This window comes from Exophiala viscosa, assembly GCF_022695815.1.
Source record: "Exophiala viscosa unplaced genomic scaffold EDD37scaffold_13, whole genome shotgun sequence".
Lineage (NCBI taxonomy): Eukaryota > Fungi > Ascomycota > Eurotiomycetes > Chaetothyriales > Herpotrichiellaceae > Exophiala > Exophiala viscosa.
This window is the reverse complement of record NW_026944365.1, coordinates 616,546-638,699: the sequence shown is the minus strand read 5'-3', so window position 1 is coordinate 638,699 and position 22,154 is coordinate 616,546. Positions and strand designations below refer to the sequence as shown.

At 51.1% G+C, this 22,154-nt stretch overlaps 9 protein-coding genes across 9 annotated transcripts; 4 read left to right on the top strand and 5 right to left on the bottom strand.

The window, feature by feature from the left end:
- Positions 1 to 77: 77 nt before the first annotated feature.
- On the top strand, positions 78 to 614 carry EDD37DRAFT_674650 (uncharacterized protein; the record flags this gene model as incomplete). The annotated part of the gene is made up of 1 exon (XM_062819514.1): positions 78 to 614. The coding sequence occupies one exon, from the start codon at positions 78 to 80 to the stop codon at positions 489 to 491; it is 414 nt and encodes a 137-aa protein (XP_062666318.1). The 3' UTR covers positions 492 to 614.
- An 85-nt stretch (positions 615 to 699) lies between these two features.
- Positions 700 to 2,831, top strand: EDD37DRAFT_583078 (Alpha/Beta hydrolase protein). Its single transcript, XM_062814428.1, has 3 exons — positions 700 to 1,142; positions 1,198 to 1,676; positions 1,743 to 2,831. The coding sequence occupies exons 1-3, from the start codon at positions 943 to 945 to the stop codon at positions 2,798 to 2,800; spliced, it is 1,737 nt and encodes a 578-aa protein (XP_062666317.1). The 5' UTR covers positions 700 to 942; the 3' UTR covers positions 2,801 to 2,831.
- Positions 2,832 to 3,303: 472 nt separating this feature from the next.
- EDD37DRAFT_180355 (cytochrome P450) lies at positions 3,304 to 5,087 on the bottom strand. Its single transcript, XM_062809953.1, has 2 exons — positions 4,610 to 5,087; positions 3,304 to 4,559 (listed from the first exon to the last, which is right to left on the bottom strand). Exons 1-2 carry the CDS (start codon positions 4,948 to 4,950, stop codon positions 3,416 to 3,418), a joined length of 1,485 nt encoding a protein of 494 aa, XP_062666316.1. The 5' UTR covers positions 4,951 to 5,087; the 3' UTR covers positions 3,304 to 3,415.
- A 434-nt stretch (positions 5,088 to 5,521) lies between these two features.
- Positions 5,522 to 7,376, top strand: EDD37DRAFT_569666 (amino acid/polyamine transporter I; the record flags this gene model as incomplete). Its single annotated transcript, XM_062814235.1, has 7 exons — positions 5,522 to 6,000; positions 6,046 to 6,337; positions 6,387 to 6,540; positions 6,586 to 6,871; positions 6,921 to 6,958; positions 7,065 to 7,232; positions 7,279 to 7,376. 7 exons carry the CDS (start codon positions 5,522 to 5,524, stop codon positions 7,374 to 7,376), a joined length of 1,515 nt encoding a protein of 504 aa, XP_062666315.1.
- Positions 7,377 to 7,889: 513 nt separating this feature from the next.
- On the top strand, positions 7,890 to 10,234 carry EDD37DRAFT_569752 (glutamate carboxypeptidase II; the record flags this gene model as incomplete). The annotated part of the gene is made up of 2 exons (XM_062814240.1): positions 7,890 to 8,751; positions 8,802 to 10,234. The coding sequence occupies 2 exons, from the start codon at positions 7,890 to 7,892 to the stop codon at positions 10,232 to 10,234; spliced, it is 2,295 nt and encodes a 764-aa protein (XP_062666314.1).
- A 132-nt stretch (positions 10,235 to 10,366) lies between these two features.
- EDD37DRAFT_180288 (major facilitator superfamily domain-containing protein) lies at positions 10,367 to 12,513 on the bottom strand. Its single transcript, XM_062809952.1, has 2 exons — positions 12,303 to 12,513; positions 10,367 to 12,253 (listed from the first exon to the last, which is right to left on the bottom strand). Exons 1-2 carry the CDS (start codon positions 12,411 to 12,413, stop codon positions 10,499 to 10,501), a joined length of 1,866 nt encoding a protein of 621 aa, XP_062666313.1. The 5' UTR covers positions 12,414 to 12,513; the 3' UTR covers positions 10,367 to 10,498.
- A 513-nt stretch (positions 12,514 to 13,026) lies between these two features.
- Positions 13,027 to 14,280, bottom strand: EDD37DRAFT_180276 (LicD family-domain-containing protein). The gene is made up of 3 exons (XM_062809951.1): positions 13,473 to 14,280; positions 13,293 to 13,420; positions 13,027 to 13,234 (listed from the first exon to the last, which is right to left on the bottom strand). The coding sequence occupies exons 1-3, from the start codon at positions 14,127 to 14,129 to the stop codon at positions 13,132 to 13,134; spliced, it is 888 nt and encodes a 295-aa protein (XP_062666312.1). The 5' UTR covers positions 14,130 to 14,280; the 3' UTR covers positions 13,027 to 13,131.
- A 1,106-nt stretch (positions 14,281 to 15,386) lies between these two features.
- Positions 15,387 to 17,195, bottom strand: EDD37DRAFT_659817 (deoxyribodipyrimidine photo-lyase; the record flags this gene model as incomplete). The annotated part of the gene is made up of 3 exons (XM_062819060.1): positions 15,387 to 15,939; positions 15,988 to 17,101; positions 17,129 to 17,195. 3 exons carry the CDS (start codon positions 17,193 to 17,195, stop codon positions 15,387 to 15,389), a joined length of 1,734 nt encoding a protein of 577 aa, XP_062666311.1.
- A 614-nt stretch (positions 17,196 to 17,809) lies between these two features.
- EDD37DRAFT_180168 (osomolarity two-component system, sensor histidine kinase SLN1) lies at positions 17,810 to 21,717 on the bottom strand. Its single transcript, XM_062809949.1, has 3 exons — positions 19,488 to 21,717; positions 18,475 to 19,435; positions 17,810 to 18,426 (listed from the first exon to the last, which is right to left on the bottom strand). The coding sequence occupies exons 1-3, from the start codon at positions 21,567 to 21,569 to the stop codon at positions 17,975 to 17,977; spliced, it is 3,495 nt and encodes a 1,164-aa protein (XP_062666310.1). The 5' UTR covers positions 21,570 to 21,717; the 3' UTR covers positions 17,810 to 17,974.
- Between the last annotated feature and the right edge of the window lie 437 nt (positions 21,718 to 22,154).

Sequence of the window (22,154 nt, the reverse complement as noted above, 5' to 3'; positions counted from 1 at the left end):
GACTAGTGACGCAGTCACCCAATAACAACAACAACAACAACAACAACCTCTTCGTCTACGTGAATGCAAGAACAGTCATGTCAAGAGAAATGCCGGCTTTACAGGATTTTGCGCGAGCTCAGACCGAGTTCAAGGTCCCCCAGCTCAACATAGGCAATGGCAATATCTACCTGGGAGATGTTTTTGGAAGGTATCGCCAGACTGTGAACTTCAACGTGGCAATAGATGTTGACCCCTACTGCAGTGCCGATGACAAGGACGAAGCGCCAATCTCCGGTGGTCTTTTCCGCATGACCAAGGGCGATCCATTCACAGCAACCTACAAGTACCATGAAACCCTTATCGTTTTGGAGGGAAGCTTTATCGTTACTGACGATGCTGGGCACGCTTCGACGGCGTCAGCTGGAGATATCTATTGGATCCCTAAGGGTGCTACAGTGACCATTGGAACCGAGGATACGGGTTTGGCGTCTACACGGCACAAAGGCTGAAACGTGGATGAGGCACGAAACCCAATTTGGCCTTGATGGTTGCTTTAGACTTTGTTATTTCGGCCCCTAAAAGAGAGAACTATCCATCGAACCATGCCTAATCAGGTAAAACAATTGCACAAGAAACTAGCTCGAAATCGAAACCTTTCGGCCTAGACCCGATGCTTCTCGAGGCCAATTTGTCCTGACAGCTTTTTACCCTTTCTGACAAAACACCACAAGATACTTGGTTTGCAGAAGTCGCCACTGCTTTGGCCCTGTCCGATAAGGAATGACAGGTGATCTTTTGGCCAGATGAGGCATTGACGCGCATCGCCGCCAAATACTCCGGTCTCTTTGACGATGGCACTTAGGACACCCAAAGCAATTGAGTCTTCGTACGAAGCATTCTTCGTATGCTCAGGTATAGTTGCATTCCGAAGTTGAACAGTATTACCTCGCACCACCCGCCATGTCTGCCGTCGCACCACGAGAATGGGCTACAGTCGACCTCGAAGTGCCTCGTCTGGGGACTGTGAAAGGTTGGTGCTTTGATGGCACCACGTGCCAGTACTACGGCATTCCCTATGGCAAGGTGCCTGGACGTTTTCGACGTCCTCAGCCTGCTGATGCACCATGGCCGGACAGCAAATGGGATGGCACAAAGCTCTAGTAAGCAAGCTTGATCTTTACTATTTCTAGCTCTTCTCTTACTCGAGGCGCACAGTCCCTTTTCGCCTCAGCCACCCCGTGACTTCTATTTCGTACCGAATCCGCCCAGGCCATGGGTGAAAGAACCTACAACGTCTGCAACCGAATGTCTCAATATCAACATTTCGGTGCCGACTCCGCCTTCAGAATCGGCGGGTAGGCCCAAGTATCCCGTAATGGTGTTCTTCCATGGCGGAGCTTTCGTCTATTCTGCTGGATCAGCGGGGATATATGATGGGAGAAGACTGGCGCAAATCTCACAACAAGACCTTGATATCCCCACCATCGTTATTTCGGTGACTTTCAGACTCGGCGTCTATGGCTTCTTGGCCAGTAAGGAGATCCGCGAATACAACACTGCGCATGGAGAAAGCGGTGTTGGCAACTACGGGCTTTGGGATCAAATCGAAGCCTTGCGATGGATTCAACAGCACATTACTGCATTTGGAGGGGATCCGGATAAAGTGACAATATTTGGCCAGAGTGCAGGAGGAGGTACGCGTGTCCCATTTCCAATGTAGTGTCAGTTTCTGATCGTGCTGGCTAACGCATCCCCCAAAGTATCGTGCAATGTTCATATGCTGAGAGACGAACGTCTGTTCTCTGCGGCCATTATTCAGTCGGGCCTCCTTCCTCTTTGTGGCGTGCTCAGCGAAGCTCAATATCAGGTCATTTATGACAAGCTACTGCGCTACCTGAACATACCAGCCGACTTACCGGCACAACAACAACTCCAGAAGCTCATTGAGATCGATGAGTCCAACCTTACGATAGCCATGGTTCCTGTTTTCGTGACGCCAGTCATCACAATCTCCCCATGCGATGATGGCGTTCTTATCAACGGTCCTATGCCGACGTACTCTAGCTACTCCGACTTTGCTCCACCATCTTGGTGCAAACGTGTTATGATTGGTGATGTCGCCAACGAATGTATGATCTGGAACAAGGGTTTCCGTTCCTACGATGCACCCTCGCTGGTCGCAAAGATCAAGACCTTCCTGAAAGACAAAGATAAAGCGCAAACTCTGCTTGATTTGTATGGTATCACCGACGATATGGATCGTAACCGGACCTTCTACAAACTCGAAAAACTTACAACAGATGGTCTGTACCTCAGTGTCCATTGGTCTGCTCTCCGCGCTCATCCACAGATGTATGCGTATCGCTTTGACGTCCCATCACCTTTCGACAATGAGTGGAAAGGGCTCGCCCACCACTCGCTCGACAACGTATATATCTGGTCTTTGCTCAAGGACATTCTGCCCGCTAGCCACCAGCGTGTCTCGGAGCAAATGAGTGCAGCATGGTTAAAGTTCGCAAACGGTACCGAGCCCTGGGAGCGATTCGACAAGAATCGCGCGTTCATGATCTTCGCCCCAGATCGCTGCGGCATGGTAAATGCTGACGATGACCGCCAGAAACGCGACTACAAAGTTTGGGAGGAGATCGAGTCTCAAGGACTATTGCAAGTTTTTGGCGAACTCGCCGACGAGCTGTGCATGCGGCATGAAGAGATGCTCGATCCAGAGATTGAGCCCAAAGCGATGTCTGTCCCAGCATTTGAAGAGGTAGGCATCAGCACCGGCAACCAGCCTGGTGGCCTGAGATTGGACATTTAGTTTTATATGATGCAAATAAACGGACTGATAGTATTCTTTCCACCACAATGTGACAAGACTGACTCCGTTGTGGAAAGTAATTCATGTTTGATGCATCGTCGCCGTAGGTCATGTTACGTATGTAAAGTGAGGCTCTGCGATGCAGACGAAAAGTCTTTCTCCAGTGTCCTGCCGACCACGAGGTTGGGGATCGGTACATCACGGTATGATTCAACGAACATGTGAACGCTATATTGCTGCCTACACTAGGTAGAAGGCAAAACGGAGGTTTGGGACTCAGATGAATCGAGAAAGAGCCTGACAACTGCCGCGTTGGGATTCGTGAACGCCTTGCCGGTGTATCTGCTACTCTTCTCGAGTTCAACTGTATCAACCGGGAAGATCGACATCATTCTCTTGACGGTGCTGATAGATTCTTGATACTACTCCTGTCATACATGGTGGAATTTCAAGTTCAGCCTATTGCCTTTAGGACCTGCCGTGAAGCCATCGACCAGGGTCATATCTCCATGCTCATATATCTCCGATGTGAAATTCGTATAAATACCGGCGATGGCCATTTTCATTGCTGGAACAGCCTTGTTAGCATCGTCTTTTCTTCTGTGACGCCAGGGTTTAGGGGACCATGACCGACTCACAATGCATAGCAATATTGTTTCCGATGCACATTCTGCCACCACTTCCAAAAGCCCAGAACCAGCGGCGCATTTCGGTCAGCTTTTCAGCAGAAGCATCAAGCCACCGCTCTGGTCTCCACTCCTCGGGTTCTTCATACACTTTCGGGTTTCGATGTAGAGCGTAAGCGTAGCATTGTACTTTGGTGTTTGGCGGAATGTTATCATAACCAGCAATTGAGCAACTGGGGTAAGGTGACAATCGTGGCTGTCCACCCGGCACGGCTACCCATAGCCGTAGTGTTTCCATTAGGATGGCGTCAAGCAATGGGAGACCTTCGACAGCCTTGAAATCGGGTAATGTAATGTCGCCAGGGTCGGCCAATGGAAAGGCAACAGGCGGATCCAAAGTGAGCAGCTCGTCACGCAGACGCTTCTGCAGCACCGGGTTTCGCGACATCTCATAATACACGTACGTCAAGGTGTCGCCGCTGGTTTCGTGAGCAGCGGCATTGTGATCGTACATGTCTGAAGCAATTTCATATCGAAAAGGATAGAATTGGTCTGGCCTTGGGGTGTTCAGGCGGGTCGTCCCCGGATAAGATTTGCGCATGGCGGCACGCTCCTGAGCGTAGATGACTGGATAGTCGATGGCGGGGATCTCACGGCCTTGGGCAAGCAGTTGCTCGGCACGGTCGCAGATATCTAAATTCCATGACTCCAGAGCATCGGTAGCGGCATCAACCCACTGTGGAACGATGTGGACGCCCACCTTCGCCAGACGAGATAATAGCTTGGGTGTCTCGGTGATGTAGAAGAGGTATGGCCGTCGGCTGAAGAAGTCATTGAGGTACCATTTGCGTTTTTGAACGTCCTGAATGAAGTTGCTTGCAAGGGACAGTCCGAATTGAAAGGCCATGAATGCATCCATTGCATACGCATAGTTCAGTTCTAGGACTTCGACGGGAGAGTCTGTATCCGAGCTGTTTTGAAATATAGGCAGCAGTCGTTCGTATAAAATCGCCTCGGTCGTTGCTCGAGTGGTGGCTGAGGACAGAACCTGAGTTTTGGAATACACGTGTGATAGCATACGTTTGCGCTCGGAATGTTCTTTGCCGTGGACCATGGCGAACATGGGCGTAGTCCTGGATTCAACGGTTAGCTGACTAACACTCGAGTCATAGGAAAACCGTACTCATAGTTTGTGAAACGATGCGCGTAGAAGTCATTCTTGATCCAGCCCCCCAGGTAGATCTTCTTCAGACCCTCTGCATAGTCGTTCACGCTGAGTTCGTTCGGACCCAACCTCAAAATCGGCCCTTTCTCCTCATGAAGCCAGAGGATGGTCACATTCTCCTGGTCGGTGCGGCGAAGGTGCAAGATCCAGAAGGGCAAGAAATGCGCTGACCAGTGACCAGTGGGGATCTTTGAAAGTGGTGACAAGAAAGTAGGATAAATTACAAACTTGTAAAGGAAGCCAAGGATAAGAGCAGCACCTGCCACAACCGACAAGCTTGTCAGGTGAACGATCGCCATGGCTTTCTGGTTGCTTGCGATGATATCCTGGACAGGATCCGATGCTAACGTTCGCGAGAGAGCTGCTCATATCTAATATCGACACTTGTCCTGACCACACTGTAGTTCACGGCGTATGCTCTATCGGTACTGTGGTAAACAGATAGGGAACGAGCTGGATGAGTGTCTTTTCTGCATCCGGTAAAATGATTTGATGTAGGCGCCATGATACGAGATTGGTGGTTGCGTCGATAAGGCGCCGACCTGTTTTGCCATAACCGGTTAGCAAGAGTGGCCGCCCGCGTTATCTTATCGTGATCCCGTAACGCCCTAATGCTAGCACGGAAGCTTTGAGCCTGGGAGCAGAGCAAGTTGAAGGGGCGGACAATTGAGGCCGCTGTGTGTCCGTGAGATGCAATCAATTGATTTAGGGGGGCAAGAAGAGAATCCATACCCTACTATTTTGTCGTGTATAAACTTGCGGCCCCCATGATATGGTCAAATACCGGTGTTTGACTCACCAAAGAACGTGCTCCCGAGATTGTTTCGAAGAATGGAACAGATGACCAAGACAAAGAGCTCTCCTGACGAAATGTCCGTCCAGGAGCATATACAACCTGGCGAGATTTTCTCGATTGAAAAAGGAGGGCTCGATGATGACGAGACCAGACTCGCTGAGATGGGGTACAAACAAGAATTGCGAAGAAACTTTTCGGTGATTTCTGTGTTGGGACTTGGCTTCTCGCTTACCAACTCCTGGTGGGCAATCACTGCTGGAATGGCGACAGGCATCAACTCCGAAGGCCCCATGTTGTTCATTTATGGGACCATTGGGCTTTTTGTCGCAGGCATGGGGATTGCGATTTCGCTGTCAGAGCTGGTCTCTGCTTACCCAAACGCTGCAGGGCAGTCGTACTGGGTGAGCCAGTTGGCACCGGCCCGGTGGGCAAGGTCGCTGTCATACATCACGGGCTGGTTCATTTGGGCTGGGTCGGTCTTTGCTTCTGCCAGCGTCGCATTGACAGTTGGGTTCGCACTAGTTGGTTGCTATCAGCTGATGCACCCTGACTTGTAAGTTGATGCTTCTGGGCTCTCACAACACGCTAATGGAATCAGTGTCATTCAAACATGGCACGTGTTTGTGGCGTACCAATTGGTGAACATCTTCGCCTTCCTCTTCAACTGCTATGGCCGTATGCTGCCTCTGGTTGCGACCATAACGCTGTACACATCGCTGGTTTCTTTCGCTGTCATCCTGATCACAGTCCCAGCAAAGGCACCGACACATCAAGATGCGAAATTCGTGTTTGCGACATTCATCAACAACACCGGTTGGTCCTCGTCAGGGATTGCATTCATCGTCGGATTGATCAACCCAAACTGGGGTTTCTCTTGCCTTGACACAGTGGTGAGTCGGGTCGGACATACCTTAGTCCCCAGAGCTGACTGAGATATAGGTCCACATTGCCGAGGAATGCAACCAGCCGGAGAAACTCATACCTATCGGCATTATTGGTACGGTCGTCATCGGCTTCATCACCTCATTCACGTTTTCCATTTCGATGTTCTTCAGCATCGGCAATTTCGAGGATATGGTGGACACGGCTACATGTAAGTTCTTGATCTTTCTGTAGCGTTCTTCCCTGACAATCATAGATGTCCCAATCTTGGAACTCTTCTTTCAGGCGCTCGAGAACAAAGGTGGCGCCGTTGCCCTAGAGGCACTGGTCATTGCCACCGGTATCGGTTGTCAAATCGCGTGCCACACCTGGCAATCGCGACTCTGCTGGTCATTTGCGCGCGACAAAGGGATACCATTCTCAGGATATCTTTCCAAAGTCAACGACAAGCTAGGGATACCTCTCAGAGCTCATTTCGTATGCTGTGTGATTGTTGCCTTCCTTGGTTGTCTGTATTTGGGATCATACACAGCCATAAACAGGTGAGCGGCCAATTGCCCAAGGAAAGGAACGACGTTGACCAGCTTTCAGTATCATTTCTGCTTGCATTGTGCTCCCTTATATTTCATGTAAGCAACGTTTCCATGCCCAACCACTCCAATAAAGGTCGCCATACTCGAAGCAAGACTTGCCTAGAATGTGGCCACTTGTGAACCATACTGAACCCGTTGTTAGACTGCATCCCAACCGCCCTCCTCCTTCTGAAGGGAAGAGAGAACATCCGACACGGCCCTTTCTGGCTTGGTAAAGTTGGGCTGGTGTCGAATATCATCCTTTTGTGCTTCACCGTTTTCGCCATCATAATGTACTCCTTCCCGACAGTGATGCCGGTTGAAGCGGACAGTAAGACCCCTAAAATTGCGTTTGGGTCAAATCTGACACTCTCTAGACATGAACTATGTTTCCGCCGTTTATGGAATCCTCATATTGATCATCACGGTGGACTGGCTCCTTCGAGCACGGCACCAATATCGCAACGAGGTTTGAGAACGCAGTCCCACCGATGTAGCTTCATCAGGTTAATGAATGCCATTCTTGTTGTCATTCCGGAGTCGTTGACACACAGCCATACAACATTGACTTTTGGCCTGTGGGAGGGCCATCAGCGTCACTGTGCAGTGCTTGTGTCTTGCTGTCGAGGCTTCCGCTGTTGTGAACCAGCTTGACTGCGAAGTCGTGCCTTCAATATGCGTCATGTCAAGCGGTGCCACTTTTCTGGAAACAGGGTCGACGTGTAGAATCAATAAACACTTGGCGACGCTGCTTTGGCGATCCTCTTGGGCGACCTCACGGCGGCAACAACCTCTTCTCCAAATCGTTTAGTGATTATTGCGTCAGACATATTGATTGTGACCTGGTTGTCTCCGCACTCGGGCAAATGCCGACGGATTTGAAGCTGCGATTCTACCATTCTACCATTCTATCCTAGAGCCTCATGAGGTGTTGTTGCCTTGGTCATATTCACTGCCGTGCAAACCCATGAAGAACCATGCGAATGCCATGGACGAACGTACACCCCTCGTCTCGACCGTCAGCGTAACCCGCAAACGACCGCGGCATCCATTCCCCCACAACACCTTCCGCCGCTTCTGCAGCATTGCCCTCGGAAGCAGTCTCATCGCGCTGGTTATATGCTTTCTTCTGCCCATTGCGATCCTTCCCCGTGGCCATGACTCTCTGTCAACCTACCTGCCCTGGTCGAGACCGTTTCCCAATTCATGGCCACAGAGTACAGGCATCACCTTCACAGAACTCCAGGAGCTGCTGTTAAGCACCCCAGATGAGGACAAAGTCCGTTCTTGGAGCGAATATTACACGGCTGGTCCTCATCTTGCAGGCAAGAACTTGAGTCAGGCCATCTGGACACGAGAAAGATGGGAAGAGTTTGGTGTCAAGTCGGAAATTGTGGCGTACGACGTCTACATCAATTATCCAGTCTCTCACCGCCTGGCACTGCTGCATGGGGACAAAGTCAAGTACGAATGCAGCTTGGAGGAAGATATCCTGTCCGAAGATCCGACGACGTCCTTGAAAGATCGCATCCCAACCTTTCATGGCTACTCGGCCAGCGGTAACGTTACCGCACCTTATGTCTACGTGAACCGCGGCACCTTTCAAGACTTTGAAGATCTAGTGGCTGCGAATATCAGCCTCTCAGGCAAGATAGCGCTGGCAAAATATGGTGGTGTCTTCCGTGGCCTCAAAGTCAAACGAGCCCAAGAGTTGGGCATGGTCGGGGTAGTTATCTACTCAGACCCTCAAGAGGATGGGGAGATCACCGAAGAGAATGGATACAAGCCATACCCTGAAGGACCTGCCAGGAATCCAAGCAGTGTACAAAGAGGCAGTACGCAATATATAAGTGCGTTTGACAAAATTTGGCAAACTGACACCGGCTGACAGGCGTCGCAGGCACCCTTCCCGGAGACCCAACAACACCTGGGTACCCTTCCAAGCCTGGAGTGCCCCGTGTTGACCCTCACAATTCGACGCCCAAGATCCCGTCGCTTCCTATCTCATACGCCGATGCACTTCCTCTGCTCAAAGCCTTGAATGGACACGGTCCCAATGCCAGTTCATTTAATAAGTATTGGCAAGGCGGCGGCCTTGGTTACAAAGGTGTCAAATACAATATTGGGCCAACACCGGACTCCGTTGTTCTCAATCTGGTCAACGAGCAAGAATACGTGACTACACCGTTGTGGAATGTGATTGGCATCATCAATGGAACCATACCGGATGAAGTGATAGTGCTTGGAAATCATCGAGACGCCTGGATTGCTGGGGGCGCAGGAGATCCCAATTCTGGCTCGGCTGCTTTGAACGAGGTCATTCGGTCATTCGGAGAAGCCCTCAAAGCCGGATGGAAGCCCTTCCGCACCATTGTCTTTGCTAGTTGGGATGGCGAGGAATACGGGCTTGTGGGGTCGACAGAGTGGGTGGAAGAATTCCTGCCTTGGCTCTCGGCCAGCACTGTTGCTTACCTGAACGTCGATGTTGGAACGCGAGGTCAGCATTTCGAGGCAGCAGCATCGCCCTTGCTCAACGCTCTCATCTACAATGTTACAGGCAGCGTTCAGTCGCCGAATCAAACAACGAAAGGGCAGACCGTTGGGGATATCTGGGATGGCACAATTCGCACGATGGGTTCCGGTAGCGACTTCACTGCGTTTCAAGACTTTGCAGGTATTCCATCCCTCGACCTGGGGTTCAGCGCCGGCCCAAAGGATGCTGTTTACCATTACCACTCCAACTATGATAGTTTCCACTGGATGGACAGTTACGGAGACAACGGCTGGCACTACCATGTGACCATCACCAAGATATGGGCTCTGTTGGCTGCTACTCTGTCCGAAACCCCAGTCTTGCCATTGAGTGCAAAGGACTATGCAGATGGCCTTGGGAAATATCTTAATGACGTGAAGAAAAGAAGTGAACAATATTCGACAGCAGCAAGCTTTGACTTCCATGACCTGGACAAGGCGACGACGAAGCTTCAAAAAGCAGCCGCGCGATTTGATTCGTATACAGCTGAGCTAAAAGACCGGTTGGGAGAAGGTGTGCCTTGGTGGAAGTGGTGGAAGAAGGTCAAGCTATATTACGAGGTGAGGAAAGTCAATGCAAAGTACAAGACGCTGGAGCGTCAATTTCTCTACCAAGGAGGATTGGACAACAGATCATGGTTCAAACATGTGGTCTTCGCTCCAGGCCGGTGGACTGGCTATGCAGGTGCAACTTTTCCCGGGCTGGTTGAGAGCTTTGAGGATGGGAACACTACAAATGCTCTGCGTTGGAGCGGGATCATCAAGGAGAGTTTGAACATAGCTACGGCGCTGTTGGACTAGATGGATCTTTGCGACGTCGATATACATCAATCACACAACACTGACTAAAAGTCATTGCATTGGACTCGGGTGGTAGCCTTTGGGTTCTGTCATGCTTGCAGGTGCTTTGCTAGCCTATTCTGGTGCTGCCTTTAATCCTGGTAAAACCCACAGATTCTATGAAGGACACTGGATTTAGCACCGCTGTGGCTTATGTCCAGAGCCGAGACGAATGCATAGAGCTTCTCTTCCACGTGCATGCTTGCGGAATGCAATCTGCCTGGTTCAGTAATAGCTTGTACCACCCGGTCCCAAGCCGCTCCTTGTTGCACCCAAATCACTGCTATATCTCCGAGCGCCAGGAGGAACGACGCCTGGTCCCAAACCTATGGGACTTGCAACCCGTGACAGCTGGAGACTGGCACGACGTGATGGATCGCGTGATCCTCTCGACGTCGCAGGCGTTAGTTGTCTGCTTTCCGATGGAGACTCGTCGTCAAAGACGTCCTCGAAGGATGCCGTTGCAGCTGAAGCCTTCCTAGCGTGAGTGCCACCAGTCTGCAGCGCTGAACTTTTCGAATTTGGGTCCGCCGGATCCCCGAACACGACGTCGTCAATCTCGTCGTCCTCATCGTCGTCATCTTCATCCTCGCCGCCACCAAACCCTTCCATTTCCACTAGAGACCACACTGGCACAGCGCCAACAATGCCCACCACAGCCAGTGTCCACCAAGAGATGACCACGTACCCAATGTCAACCCCCGCTGTAAAGGTGGCACCGGCCAATGCAGGCCCAGCCGCACGACCAATTGCAGAGATGCTGGTAGCGACACCGTTGAGTGTGCCCAGCACTTTGAGGCTAGCTGCACTGTTTGTGAGGAGGATGGTCGAGCAGGGGAATGCAAATATGCCACAAAAGCCTTTGACTAACATCAAGCCTATCATGACGCCCTGCCTTGAGCCGTCAGTCGGCAATAGCGCCGTAAATGGCGTCGCTAAGTAAACGAAAGGAAATGTCAAAACACACGCTTTGAGACAATTCAAAACTCCATATCTTCTTGCAAATGTAGGGAAAACGAAGAATTGGATGAGCATGCCGAAGACCCCGTAGATGGTGAACAGGAGCCCAATCCTATTCGAGTCGATTCCAAACCCGCCAGCAAATTTCCATGGCAGATGCACCTGTGGATCCTTTGAAGATTGCACTGGGTAATGCATAAAAATGGGCAGCAGCTGATCGTAGGCTACCGAATGCATGGCCAAAAACGTGTACACAAGCAAATTGATGTTGGATTGTCTGGAGAAAACGTCGGCCCAGCGCGGTTGTTTCGGAGGCACATTGGTTCCTGGTTTCGATACCGGAGATGACATCTCACTCGATGTACCAGAAAGAAACGGGTCTTCCTCTTCGTTGGTGGACCATGTCCTTCTTCGTCGTCGCTGTCGGGTGCATGGTGCTGCAAGAAGCTTTCCCAACATGAGGCCATAATCAGGACTAGACTTCTTCTCCTCGAGTGTTTCGTGCAAGAACAGGAAGCCGGAAGTGATGCCGAGCAAGAACAAGACGCTGATCAGCATGTTCGGCAGCGCGAACGGGAATTTTTCGAGCAATTTCAGTCTCCCGAACAAGTGCGGATATCGTTCGACAGGATGTACGAGAGAACCGCCGAATGAAGGTCCGAAGATACTGCCAATGTTCCATACCAACGGCATCACACTGAATGCGCGAGGCTGTAGCTCTTTCTGTGGAACCAACTCTGCGACAGCAGTCCGAATAATCCCAACATTGCCATTTGACAGTCCTTGCATCGATCTTGCAATAAATGCCCACACCAAACTCTTGGAGAAGCCGAATAGTACACTGGATATCATGGTGCAGGTCAATGCGAGAAGGATGATGGGTTTGCGGCCGAATCGATCGGATGCTCTGCCCCAGGCGATGCCTGTCAGACATTGGGACAGCGAGAAGACGCCAGACATGAGGCCGGCCCATTTGGCGACCTTGTCATCCCGTACGTTGAACGACTGAATCATTTCAGGCTGGATGCAGTCAGTCATGACCGGTGGTAATGGTGAGCATTCGACTCACAATGTAAGGATAGACCGAGGTCATTGCGACGGGTTCGGCGAAGCGGCATACGGCAAGAATCAGCAGTTGCTGCTTGGGCAGCTGCGGTGCCCGTTTCGCTTCCTTGACCATGGCTTTGGAATGTGTGGCAGCGTCGCAGAGCCATGGAGCTGGAGTCTTCTGCACCGCGGTTGTTACGCTTTGGTAAGGATGGAATGAGGGAAGCAAGAGAATTCACAAAGCCGCAGGCCTTACTCATAGTCACGAACGAGCGTTGTACTCCGCATAGGGCGCGGCGCAGTGTGGCCGGGGTCCACTGTCTTTGCTTGACCTCATGATGATCGATGTAACGACCTCGTTATTGGCCCAATGACCTCTCTGGTGGCTGTGACAAGAGGACGGCATGGCTTGAGAGAAAGCGCGACTGAGGGACGGCAAGCACGGCAAGCAAATGGGGGCGGGGTTCGCAATATTGGCTGGTTTTTGGGGGAAGAAGTTTCTCCAATAAGTTTTAGGCTTGCTGACCGCCTTTCAATATTCGGTGCTTTGTGCATAGAAAGGCGTTTACAGTAAGTACTCTGTACTACCACTGTCTCAGCCTCCAGTGCAATGGGTTGACAGCCGCAGTATGCACATTGCATTCGTGATCATAGGGTCTCTGACACAATGCCCCAGCAGTGCGGCGTCGGTACACTACTGCAAACATGCGAACCACTACCATCCTTTTTGCGACAGAAACCCTGCCCATGCCTTCTGAACGCAAAAAAGGCTAATGATAACATCCAAACACCGTCGCTATGCAGGGACACCAGTAAATGCAGATCTTGTCGTCCTATACAGTCACAGTGGTTCAGGGTACAGATGGTGGTCTTCGCGACGGTGGTCGTTTCCTCGCGGGTCTCCCTATAGTCTTCATCGGTTCCCATAGTTTGCTTGTCTGGTTGAACTTGTGGCTGTGAATTGTGTCAGTAAGCTCGCTACCCGATGTTTTCTTCAACACAAGCAACTTACTGTTCGAAGGTTGTGAGTGTCAAAGCTTTCTTGCCATACTCCTCTTCCAGCAAAGATGCATATTCGAATGGTATTTTGACATGAATGCCTTCGAAGAAACTATCGCGGAGAGGGAATATGTCTCGTTCCTGCAAGATGGTCAGTCTGGCAGGCAGGTTCGTTTCTCGCAATGTCACGTACCAGGTAATGGTGTCGGTCTTTGCACATGAGAGCGCCTTCGATTCCTTCGGCTCTGGCGGTGTAGTTGGCTCGGACGGTGGAGATGTCAATAAACAGGCCAGTGTCGGTGTCGATCCACCTTGCGTCAATAACGTTCAGTTTGTCCTCGGTACCGCGAATGGTGTAGTGCGGATTGACTTCGAGCAGGTAAGTCCGGCCGTTCTTCACGCCAGGAAGCCGAAAATGATACTCGGTCATGTTGTAGAACTTAGCCAGAAAAGCAATGGTCCTCTCCGACACCTGCACATCGATATCCGAGTCCCATGGCAGTATCTTTTGGTTCCACCACCAACCAAGCAATGTCCCGTGCATGATCCAAGTTTCGGCGCCAATGTCTGCCATGGTAGCTAGAAACGTCTGCATGAGCGTTGTGAGGTGCGGAAGTCGATCTTCCTTGCCCAGTTGAGTCGCGGCAAAGCGACCATCGTAGTGAGGATGGAAGACGGACTCGTGGAAGTATTTGTCTTTGGGGTCCCCACCTTTTCCACTTCGATCACGGTCGAGGTTCGTACGCACATCGAGGAAGTCTGCGTCGCCGCGGGCGAATGTCTGATGGTGCGATAGCGGCAGCAGAAGAAGAACAGCAAGGCAAAACTTTGCCGCAGTATCAAGGATCATTGCTGGTTCCGTGGTGGTGCATGTCTGGCGGGACAAGACTGGACACCACGGCGTCGTAGGGACTGTCGCTCCTTTGGCCTGCAAAGGTCAGACAAAGAAGGTTCCGAGACAATTAATTGTAAATGGTCGTGTGCTCGCATGCGCCGGTGACTACAAATGTTCAACTGTCCAATTCATGCCACATCCCGCATCATTGAAGTACTTCTGGCAGGACAAAGGCGGTAGAATAGAAAAGAAGAACGCAAAGCCGATCAGGCTGAAGACAAATGGGCAGCCCGCACAAGGTCTTCTCGGCAGTGCTATCAAGGTGCAGGCCTGAGGCGCCGGTCGAAAAGAAAATGAGTTTTGGGGGCCAGTGAGGCTAAGTTGGAGGAAGAAAGATAAACGAATCGTCGTAGGTAGGGCGACCCTGGGGAGATAATGACGGAGTAGGTGCTGCGGTGAGATGCTCGAGCCGGAAATAGCAGCAGAGATAAGGACTTGTTTATTCTGTCGAGAAAGAGCAGCCGTACAATGCACCTAAGTGACAGAGTTGACGAGAACAATGATGGTACGATCAAACAAACAGAGTGAGTAAACCAGACAAACAAAACCCAAAGCACGCAACTGACTCTTGTTGTTCGCTTTGATGCAAGCATACGCGTACAATTCCGAGATCTTTTCAAATTGCTCGTGCCGGTGGGTGAAGGTCCCCCAGCAGGTCCCAACTTTCTGGCCTAAGGGCCCTGGTCTGGTGGAGGAAGCCACGTAAGACATGGTAGGTTGTCGCGTGCCCCTCCCTCCATTTTGGCCCTTATCTACGAGTAGCAGACTCTAGAGAAGAAGAGAAGAGCCCCGCATCATCATGCAGGCTGCCCAGACCAAGATGGACACTAATGAGAGTTCCTGGAGCGTCCTGCACGATACCCTAGAGTCTCGTCGCCGCGAAAAGAGGTCTGAAGAGTACGAGTACTTCATTCAAGCAAACACCCCGGCCTCTTCCTTATTACGCACCACACATTCAGCACCAACCGGTTAATGGTCCCTGCAGTGCCACCTGAACAACCAAGCTTTGCGGCGTTAAGGCTTGGTACACTTTGTTTTTTTAGGCGTGGCCAGTCACGCCTTTTCGGCTGGACGGCAACGACGGATCACGGAGGAATTCTAGTTGGGATACGAGTTATTACTTGTATGTTATTGTCATCATCACTATACGTTTCAAACATGCCACAACAACCGGCAAATTGCGGTAGAAGAAGCAAACCACATTGGCCTATTTCAAGCTGTCTCCCTCCCGATGCCTGCCTTATACCGCGCCAGCGCTCTGTCTCTCGAGATTTTATGATCAACCATCGGTCTCGGGTATCCATTCTTCCTGGCAACCTGTCCAAAACCACGGCCGTAGGGGTCATGGATTGCTTTACTGTCCGTGATTTCAGCCAGCTCAGGAATCCATTTGCGGATATAGTCTCCCTGCGGATCGAACTTCTCGCTTTGAAGCAATGGATTGAAAATTCGAAAGTACGGCTGCGGGTCAACCCCGACGCTGGCACTGAACCCCCAACCGCCGTTGTTGGAGGCAAAGTCACCATCAATGAGGTGCTCCATGAAATATCGCTCACCCATCCGCCAGTCGATCAACAAGTCCTTGGCCAGGAACGAGGCTACAATCATGCGACACCTGTTGTGCATATATGCGGTCTGAGCGACTTGTCGCATCGCTGCGTCTATGATGGGGAATCCCGTCTGGCCGTCTGTCCATTTTCTGAACTGGTCCAAGTCATACTCCCACTCAATGTTGCTGTATTCGGGTTTGAATGGTTTGTTCATGCTGTAACAGCCATTAGCCTACTTTCCGTCGCAATCGACGACGACTTACCAGATATAGGGCCAGTGGCACAGAACGTGCCGGTAAAAGTCTCGCCACGCCACCTCGCCGATCCACATTGAGTGGCCCTGTTTACGGTCGTCGGTCAACTTTTTGTTTGGAGCAGCATCCCGTGCTGCTCTGACAACAGTCCGCGCCGCGATCGTGCCTGCGGCAAGATGCGCACTCAGGTTTGATGTCCCGTTGGCAGAAGGAGTGTTTCTGTTGTCGTGATAAAGGTTGACGCGTTGTTGGATGAACCTTTCTAATCGATCCAGGGCCTCGTGCTCTCCAGCTGGCCACATGACATGAAATTTTGCCTTCTCTTCTTCAGACAATCGCTTGGATACGGGCGCCTCGGGAATCATGCACGTGAACAGCTCTGAATACATGTCTCTTGTGGTCGCAGGATTGGGCGCTGGTGGTGGAGAAAGCTCCAGCTGCTCTGGATGCTGGTTGAGAAACGCACACCACTTCCGATGCCATGGACTGTACACTGACATTTGACCACCAGCACCTGTTGACAATTTGCCAGGTTCAACAACACAGGTATCATGAACAACATTGAAGGAGACGCCCCTTGAGAGGCATGTTCTGGTCAACATCGCCTCTCTCCTTAATTCGTCCACCTCATATTCAGCATTGCAGAATACGTGGTTGGCGCCCCAACTGCCGCACAAGTCCATAAGTCTGTTTGGCAGGTTACGCCTCTTCTCGATGAGCTCGACATACAGGGGAATGTTTAATGTTGCTAGGTCGTCCTTGAGTATCTGCAAGTTACGAAGGATAAAATCAACACGGACTGGCGCGGTGAGATGCGCTTCAAAGTCCTGGGGCGAAACCAGATATAGGCAGATCAATGGCACGCCGTGCATCCTGGATTTCTCACTTGCAATGTGAAGCGCTTTATTGTCCATGATGCGGGTGTCACACTTGAACCAATGTATGACTGACTTTCCGACCAGTATTCCGTCACGTTCAATTTGCGTTTCATGGGTGGCTTTTACCAATGATTCGATGGGCCGTTCAATCTTTCCAAAACCATATTCGCGAGCTCTCTCGTTGATCATTTCTGAGGGATAGTACTTTCGTAGGACGATACCATACTTGATTTCATTCGTAGATTCTTTGTATCGGGAAGCATCTATTCGACCAGGACGAAACCTCTTGTGTTCGGGCGCGGGAACAGGGTCACAAGCCTTGCGCTTGAATAGTGCCATAACGGAGAGGAGCGATAGATTTTTGTTCGGGGGTGTTGAGGCGCCAGCTGTCTGCAAGGAAATTGGCCTCGGTCTCCGTGAAGCTCTGAGAGTGTGCGCAACGAACCTGATCTTGAGAAAATGAAAGAAACTTGAATTCCTTACCTAGGTAGGCAAATTGCCACGAGCGAGACTATCACGCTTGTTGTCCGAAAAGAACGCTGTGTCTTACGAAAGTACTTGTGATGTCACCATTTTGGATCGGATCTGTGCCATCTTTCCTTTCGACTGGCGATCGATCGGCCCTTGCAGCACGGAAATAAGTCTAATTGAATGGTCAGTGCCGATCTGGGGATGTGAGCGGCATGAAGCCTGAGGCCTCGGATCTATTATTTTTATTTTGCACTCGAATTCTTCATCTTGGCCATACATGTAATACCACTGCAGAGTCTTGGGCTTTCCTCAAATAAAAGGTGTTTCACTCGATGTCAAGTCTTTTTCAGACAGAGACAGTTCATATCCAGTCCAAGATACCATTCAATGCAGACGCTTCCAGCATCAAATCACGCCGAAACTCCAACGCTGCTCCATCCATTCCCAACCCTAGAATGGGAAGAACTTTTTCATATGGCCATTGACCATGACTTGACAACCCATTCATCAAAAGAACCATTTTTCCTTGGACGGCATTCGTCACACCTTTCACCAGGCACCTGCACCAAAATTTTTCCACTCCTGCCACATTTATCGCAGAGCCACGCAGGATTCGTCAGCTATCAAGCCATCTTAGAAGCTGACTTTCATGACAGTGGAGACACATCATCAGGATCGATGATTGCGGTACTTGCGTTTTTGGGCCTCGATGCCACAGGACGCCCATTCAGCTGTTGTGCTATCGAAGGCGAGACCTTGACACGAGGCACAGCATTTGTACTCGCCTCGCCCTCCTCCTCCGGTATGGTCGCACAGTACTTTTTCAAGACTTGCTTGAGTGCAGGCCTTCGTATTGGCTTGGCTAGGAAATAGTCCATACCGGACGCCATGCACTCATCCTCATTGGATTTCTCTGCGAATGCCGTCAAGGCTACTATGGGCGCCGAAAAGCCCATCTCACGAATGAGTTTCGTTGATTGAATACCATCCAGATTGGGCATCTGGACATCCATGAACACGAGATCGAATCGTGCACCACTGAGCATTGATTCGCGGACCTTGTCGAACGCTTCTTGGCCGTCTTTGGCGATAGTAACATCTGTACTCCTGTCAGTTCCGCTTCGCTTGGAGAGTCAAGCAGGCTTACCATAGACGTCCTCCAAACGTAGCATGCGAAGAACAACTTCTTGATTCACCTTGTTGTCCTCCGCGACAAGAACACGTACTTTCCTACCCTTCTGTGCGGCCTCACTCTCAACCTTCTTCATCTCATTGAGTTTTGCTTCGGAAGCCTCGCTCGTTTTGGTCTCCTTCGCCACATAGGGCTGAGTGAAGCCGACGATCCTGGGCACATCTGCAAGACCATCATTCGAGTTCAGTGATGTCGTGGAACCGGCATGGTGTTGCGGCGTTGGATCTTGAGAATCATGCAAGGTCTGGCCTACAAGACTGCTTGCCTTGGAGTGGGACATGTGCGTCGAGGATGCCATTGACGGACTTCTCTCTGAAACATAACGCAAAGGGATTCGCATCGAGAACTTGCTGCCAACGCCGACGACACTGTCCAAAGAGATATCACCTCCCATAAGCGCGGCCAGCTGCGCACAAATGCTGAGACCCAGTCCGGTGCCTCCATATTTTTTGCTCAGGCCGAGATCGCCTTGGACAAATGGCTCGAAAATCTTTTGTTGTTGGTCGGGCGGAATGCCAGGACCGGTGTCTTCTACTTCGAACTCGAAGTGGAGATCTTTGGTGTTGATCGGTGGCGGCGACATGGACCTTTGCCGTTCAACAACCTTGTGTATATGTGTGGTCCCGCCAGCGACGTTGATGCTGAGCTTCGCATCTTCATTTGAATTGCTGTTGTGATGCATTTTGTCCTGAGGTTTCTCATAGTCCGGCGCATCTCCGGGTGCAATCGAGGTGTCGGACATCCGAACTCTCCTCGTGCTAGACGACTTTGATTTTCGTGAATTGAGAGATGATTTTCGAGCACTGCCGGCCCTGCTTGGAACGTTGTTCATGAGGCCAATACAGCGCACGCGCACAGTGACAGAACCATGTGCAGGTGTAAATTTGAGACTGTTGCTCACGAAGTTCATCAAGACCTATATGGGCGTTAGCAATTGACACTGGAGTGGTTGACCGAATTATACGAACCTGAAGTATCCGGTTTTTATCACCCCACAGACACATATCTCGAACTCGCCCCGTGCCAACAGGTCCGTACAATTTCTCTCCAGAGAAATCTGACGAGTCTCCAAATGCATCACTGGTACCGAGAAACAGGACCTTGAGGTCAATTTGTGCTTCCCGTGCTTGCTTCTCAAAGGTTGGGAGCAACTGCGAGCTCAGGTCGTTTAGTCGGAACTCAGCCTCGTCAATCGACAATTGTTGCCCGACTTCGTTTTTGCTGAACGTCAAAAGATCAGTAAGCAGATGCAGTAGCAGGTCACCAGATTTGTAGATGGTGTTCAGAGTGGAACGAATCTTTCCCAGATCATCCTCATTCATGCAAACAGTGGTGAGCCCCAGGATACCGTTCAGTGGGGTCTTCAGCTCGTGCGAGATGTTGGCAATGAACAATGTCTTGCTCTCGTTGGCTGCTTCAGCGGCCTTCTTGCTCTTCTCTAACTCAGCCGTTCGCTGTTTGACTCTTTCTTCCAGGCGCTCATATTGCATTGCCAACTCATCAGACATCTCATTGAATGTCCGCGTCAGTTCTGTGAGCTCATCAGTGACCAGATGTGGCCGTTCTGGCACTTTGCGAGGGATCCTGAAGGTTCGCCGCCGCATGTTTCTCGGTGTGGAGGAACGTGATAACTGTCTGGTTTTCGTAATCTTGGCCAGGGCACCAAAAAATCCCTCCTTTCGCGCCAGAGTCTCATCGGGACTTTCCTGAAAACTTTCGGCTTCTACGGCCCCATGTCCTCCCATAGAACTGGAATATTCGCTGGAATCGTCTGGCTGGTATGGTTCTACCGTCCTTGCGGTAGCGGCACTCAATTGGCGTATTGGCGTGATAGAATAATGTGCAAGAGGAAACACGACGACAAGCAGGAGGCCGGTGACGGCGAAGACGCATATGAGGACGACGTTACGCAAATGGTCGATCGGAGAAATGACCTCTCCATGACTCTGTTCGAATACCAACACCCAGTCGACCAAGGCGTCGGAAATGGTGGCATACCCAGCCGAGACTCGAGTACCATCTTCGTCGTGGGTCGAAATGAAGGCACCGGCGTTGTTAACGTCCTTGTTCTTCTTGGTCCACGCTGCCACGACCGCTGGGTAGGAGGACATAAGGAAGGGCTTGGTGGCATTAGCGATGGAAGCCCTGGCCGCATGGCGGTTTCCTAGCGTCGAATTGCTGTGCGGAGGAAGAATAAATCTGACCTCCCGCGAATTCGCTTCCGCTGGGGTTGCGTTTCGAATCTCTGACTTGAATTGATTAAAAGAGGTATCTGGACCGATGAGCAGTGTTTCGCCGGTGCTCCCAAGTCCTTCGGGGGAATCTTGTACATTGTAGAGCATGCTGCCGCTTACCAGCACCGTCAACCAGCCAAGGATGTCAGAGCGGGAGGTGTTGTTGATCATTGCGACTGTGACAGATAGTAACGAGTAGGAGTCGTTGATGGCCAAAGGTCCGAGGTACAACGGCTTGTCAGGATCGATGGTCCTATTCATGTACGACACTGTAGATGCGGTTGTACCAGCTGCCGGCGCGCCGTATGTCAAGTTTGGGTAGAGCATAGGAGGATACCCCACATCTGGATCTCCCAGGTAAACAGCAGAGCCGTTGGGGCCTGCGTACGGCAATTTGACCGGCGCCATTCCGTCCGCCGTGACATTGACCAACCCGTTCACGGCAGTCTCATTGCCATCATATGCATTGGGGTATACCACCGCCTGCACTAGGAGAGAGCCATCCGCAAGAGCACCTTGCAAATCCGTCACGGACTTGGACCAGTTCTCGGCACTGTTGTTCCCTGCATTGTATCGTCCAAGAGCGCTCTGTATGAGGACTCTGGTGGATACTGAAGTCACCTGCGACTGATACAACAACAACGCGCTGGAGATTTGAGCCGCTTTGAGGGAAGCGGTTAGAGAAAGCGCAGACAGTCGTATTTCCGTGATGAAATGGAAGTTCTGAAACCACACGGCCAGCGCGAGAACCATAAGTGAGCCCAAACAGCACAAAAGGACCAGAAGCCCCAATTGCTCCCGTATTGAGACCCGCATGATGGCGGCGTATCCAGCGTGTCCGTCTTTTACATCTCAAAGGATCGTCGAACGTGTTATTCTCTCGTTCCATCAACTCCGCAGGGAGCACATTCTGCGCGCTTCGATGTCCGATCCAGACCAAGGAGAAACCGTGAAGACGATCGTAAGGAGGGTTCGAACAGGTAATGAGAGGGGCAAGCAGTTCGAGTCGTAAGGGGTTCTGTAGACGCGCAACAGAGTCGAGGATACAGGGTTGAACTGTGACTTTGGGCAAGGTCCAAAGGTGTGGGAGTCGTTCGGTAAAGCGGACAGCCAATGGCTCTCTCCACGAGAATTTTGACTTCGTTCGCGGTCGAGACCGGCGGGATGTCAGCAACGAAGGCAAACAAAGTCAAGATCGCTGGAGGAGGCGTAAGTCGTGAAAGGTACCGGCGGATAAGCGGGTTCTCAAAATTGGGTACTCGTACCACGGTACAAAAGAGCCGGGCGAGTGTCAATGATAATAATGCGTCTCACAAGGCGAGGTTTCCTCCCAAGAATCGGGAGATGGCTTGCTTCGGGCGGGTGGCCAAGTTCAAATGTCAAAAACAATCATTCAGCATA

Bases quoted from the DNA above. Each gene is read 5' to 3' on its own strand.
- EDD37DRAFT_583078 (XM_062814428.1), top strand. From the start codon at position 943: ATGTCTGCCGTCGCACCACGAGAATGGGCTACAGTCGACCTCGAAGTG. The intron at 1,143-1,197 runs GTAAGCAAGCTT...CGAGGCGCACAG, and splicing joins TGGGATGGCACAAAGCTCTA to TCCCTTTTCGCCTCAGCCAC. The intron at 1,677-1,742 runs GTACGCGTGTCC...CATCCCCCAAAG, and splicing joins TGGCCAGAGTGCAGGAGGAG to TATCGTGCAATGTTCATATG.
- EDD37DRAFT_180355 (XM_062809953.1), bottom strand. From the start codon at position 4,950: ATGGCGATCGTTCACCTGACAAGCTTGTCGGTTGTGGCAGGTGCTGCT. The intron at 4,560-4,609 runs GTACGGTTTTCC...CGTTGAATCCAG, and splicing joins CATCGTTTCACAAACTATGA to GACTACGCCCATGTTCGCCA.
- EDD37DRAFT_180288 (XM_062809952.1), bottom strand. From the start codon at position 12,413: ATGGTCAAGGAAGCGAAACGGGCACCGCAGCTGCCCAAGCAGCAACTG. The intron at 12,254-12,302 runs GTGAGTCGAATG...GACTGCATCCAG, and splicing joins CCTCGGTCTATCCTTACATT to CCTGAAATGATTCAGTCGTT.
- EDD37DRAFT_180276 (XM_062809951.1), bottom strand. From the start codon at position 14,129: ATGATCCTTGATACTGCGGCAAAGTTTTGCCTTGCTGTTCTTCTTCTG. The intron at 13,421-13,472 runs GTACGTGACATT...ACCATCTTGCAG, and splicing joins AAGACCGACACCATTACCTG to GAACGAGACATATTCCCTCT. The intron at 13,235-13,292 runs GTAAGTTGCTTG...CACAATTCACAG, and splicing joins ACACTCACAACCTTCGAACA to CCACAAGTTCAACCAGACAA.
- EDD37DRAFT_180168 (XM_062809949.1), bottom strand. From the start codon at position 21,569: ATGCGGGTCTCAATACGGGAGCAATTGGGGCTTCTGGTCCTTTTGTGC. The intron at 19,436-19,487 runs GTTCGTATAATT...ACGCCCATATAG, and splicing joins ATAAAAACCGGATACTTCAG to GTCTTGATGAACTTCGTGAG. The intron at 18,427-18,474 runs GTAAGCCTGCTT...ACAGGAGTACAG, and splicing joins ACGTTTGGAGGACGTCTATG to ATGTTACTATCGCCAAAGAC.